The sequence below is a fragment of the Monoraphidium neglectum genome, assembly GCF_000611645.1.
Source record: "Monoraphidium neglectum strain SAG 48.87 unplaced genomic scaffold scaffold00917, whole genome shotgun sequence".
Classification (NCBI taxonomy): domain Eukaryota; kingdom Viridiplantae; phylum Chlorophyta; class Chlorophyceae; order Sphaeropleales; family Selenastraceae; genus Monoraphidium; species Monoraphidium neglectum.
In genome coordinates this window covers 16865-19033 of record NW_014012711.1, presented here as the reverse complement: position 1 = coordinate 19033, position 2169 = coordinate 16865, and the positions used below count along the sequence as shown (strand labels likewise).

The window sequence follows — 2169 nt, the reverse complement described above, 5'->3', positions numbered from 1 at the left end:
CATTGGACGCGCGGCGTTGTGTGCATGATGGGAGGGGGGATGGGAGGCGCGGCGTGCGGGGTTGCCGCAGCTGCAGTGTTGACAGAGCGGTGGGTGACGAGGGCCGGCGCCGGCGGGGCAGGGGCGCGACCCCCCCCTTTGCCCCCGCGGACTGGCCTGCGCCCAGGTGTGCAGCTCCACGTGCCGCGTGGCGGTGCGGCCTCCCAGATCATGCTTCCCGGATCATGCACCCCAAACCCCCCGCTGGGTCTCACCAGTGTCTGATCCCAGCATGGGCAGGCCCAGCATCAGCGCCAGGGTGCACACGCACTGCGCGGCGCGGCGGCGAGGGCAGGCGCGCCGGAGGGCAGCCGTGGCCGAGTGAGTGGCCGGCGGTGGCGGGGCTGCTCACGTTTCCGCGGCCCCGCAGCCCGCTGCTCCGGGCTCGACACTCTGATCGCCGCAGCCCCACTCACGGGGCCAGTGCCTCCCGCCCCAGGCCCACGCGCCACGCCCGTTCTTGTCCCGCCTGGCCGCGAGGCTCACCCAGAGTGCCGCCTGGGGGGTGCGCGTGCGCTTGTCCACCCTGACCCAGAGGCTGGAGAAGGGCACCGCGCGGTCGCGCGAGTAACAGAACATGATCCTGCACGGTGGTGACGGGGGTGACGGGGTGACGATTACTCAGGGGTGGTGTGACTCCGCAGCGGGTGGACCAGGTCAGCGGCCGGGCGCAGCGCGCGGTGGAGGGGTGCCCGAGGACTGCTGGAGGCGCACAGCTCGCCAAGGCAGGGGCCCCTACAGCGGTAATGGTGCGTCGCATGCCGCTGCGCCGCGCACCGGGACACATAGGTGGTTGTGGCCACCAGACAGAAGAACGAGGCCGCGATGGGGATGATCTGGAGAGCTATGCCGGCCGCCGGGTTGTTGAATCGGTCGTTGAAGGCGTCGTACATGATCTGGAGTGAGGGAGGGAGAGTTTGGGGTTGAGGGGGTGATGAGGGTCGTGGTCTTTGGGGGAGGGAGGGGGGGAGGGGATCGCGTGACTGCGCATACACACGAGAGCGCGTCTCGCCGCTGGACCAGATGCCGGCCTGGAGCGCCGCTGGCCGGGAGAGAGGCTGCGGAGCTGTGCGGCCGGGAGACGGCCGAGGGGCCGTGCGAGCGCGCGTGCCTGGGGGATGGGGTTGCCGCCTGACGCGTTGCTCTCGTCCAGGACACTCTCCAGGGACTATGGGGGTGGGTGGGGGGTAGGACAGGGGTCGAAAGGGCACGCGGGGTTGGTGAGCAGCCTGCTGGGCGCGTGCCCACACCGTGTTTGGGATCGCACATGTGTGAAGCTGGGCATGTGCATGCGCGTGCGGCCCGTCTGCCCCCACCCCTCGTGCCCCCCTCCCCGTCCCACATCGACCAGTGACAAGCGGCTTTCCCAAGGCCAACCGCCCCCCTCCCTCTCCTTATGTGGTCCCTGCCCATCATCTGTACTGCCCCCATGGCCTCCAGTCCCCCGCTCACCCCACCCCTTCAAAAACACATAAACACCAACTAGCCCAACCCCACCCCCCCTTCCCCTGCACACCACCTCCACCCCCCACCTTCATTGAGAAGAGCAGGGAGATGATCATGGCGAGGCCCCCCACAAACATGATGCCGATGCCGTTGAGGATGGCGATGACGGGGCCCCTCTCACTGCCATTGACCTCCTCAGCCTGGGACGCAGTGGAGGGAGGGAGGGCGAGCGCGCGTGCGTTCGTGTGTGTGTGTGAGTTGGTGTTTATGTGTGCATGTGCGTGCATGCGCGTGTGTGTGCCCACTCGGTATGAGTGTTTGTGTGCGTGTGTGTTATGTGAGTGTGCTCTCAAGAGAGTTACGTGATGGTGTCCTTCATGCGGGTTGGCAGGGGCGGGGCAGTGGTGCGGGGCTGACAACAGGTCAGCATGATGGGGTTGGGCCGGCGGCAACATTGCCTGTGATACGCAAACGAGCAGGGCGGAGCCGGAGTAGGGCGATGCGGCACAGGGGCGGATGTGTGTGTGGGTGGATCCCGCGCAGCACCCGGGTTTGTGGGCCGTGCAACAGATGGGGGTTGACGCAGCATGACATCACCGCTCACCATGTGGACGGGGCCATCCACGCCCGTGTAGGAGTAGCCGGGCAGCAGCAGGCCCAGGAGGGCCACGTAGCTGGTGGGGG

At 68.0% G+C, this 2169-nt stretch overlaps 1 protein-coding gene across 1 annotated transcript in view; it reads right to left on the bottom strand.

The window, feature by feature from the left end:
- Nucleotides 1-222: 222 nt before the first annotated feature.
- The window catches only part of MNEG_5919 (hypothetical protein), a gene marked incomplete at both ends in the record, with an annotated part of 4564 nt that continues 2617 nt past the window's right edge, over nucleotides 223-2169 (bottom strand). Inside the window, 6 exons of the mRNA XM_014045608.1 lie at nucleotides 223-309; nucleotides 526-622; nucleotides 817-935; nucleotides 1037-1207; nucleotides 1572-1685; nucleotides 2090-2159. Coding sequence (XP_013901062.1) covers nucleotides 223-309; nucleotides 526-622; nucleotides 817-935; nucleotides 1037-1207; nucleotides 1572-1685; nucleotides 2090-2159 — 658 coding nt within the window. The remainder of the gene's footprint in view (nucleotides 310-525; nucleotides 623-816; nucleotides 936-1036; nucleotides 1208-1571; nucleotides 1686-2089; nucleotides 2160-2169) is intronic.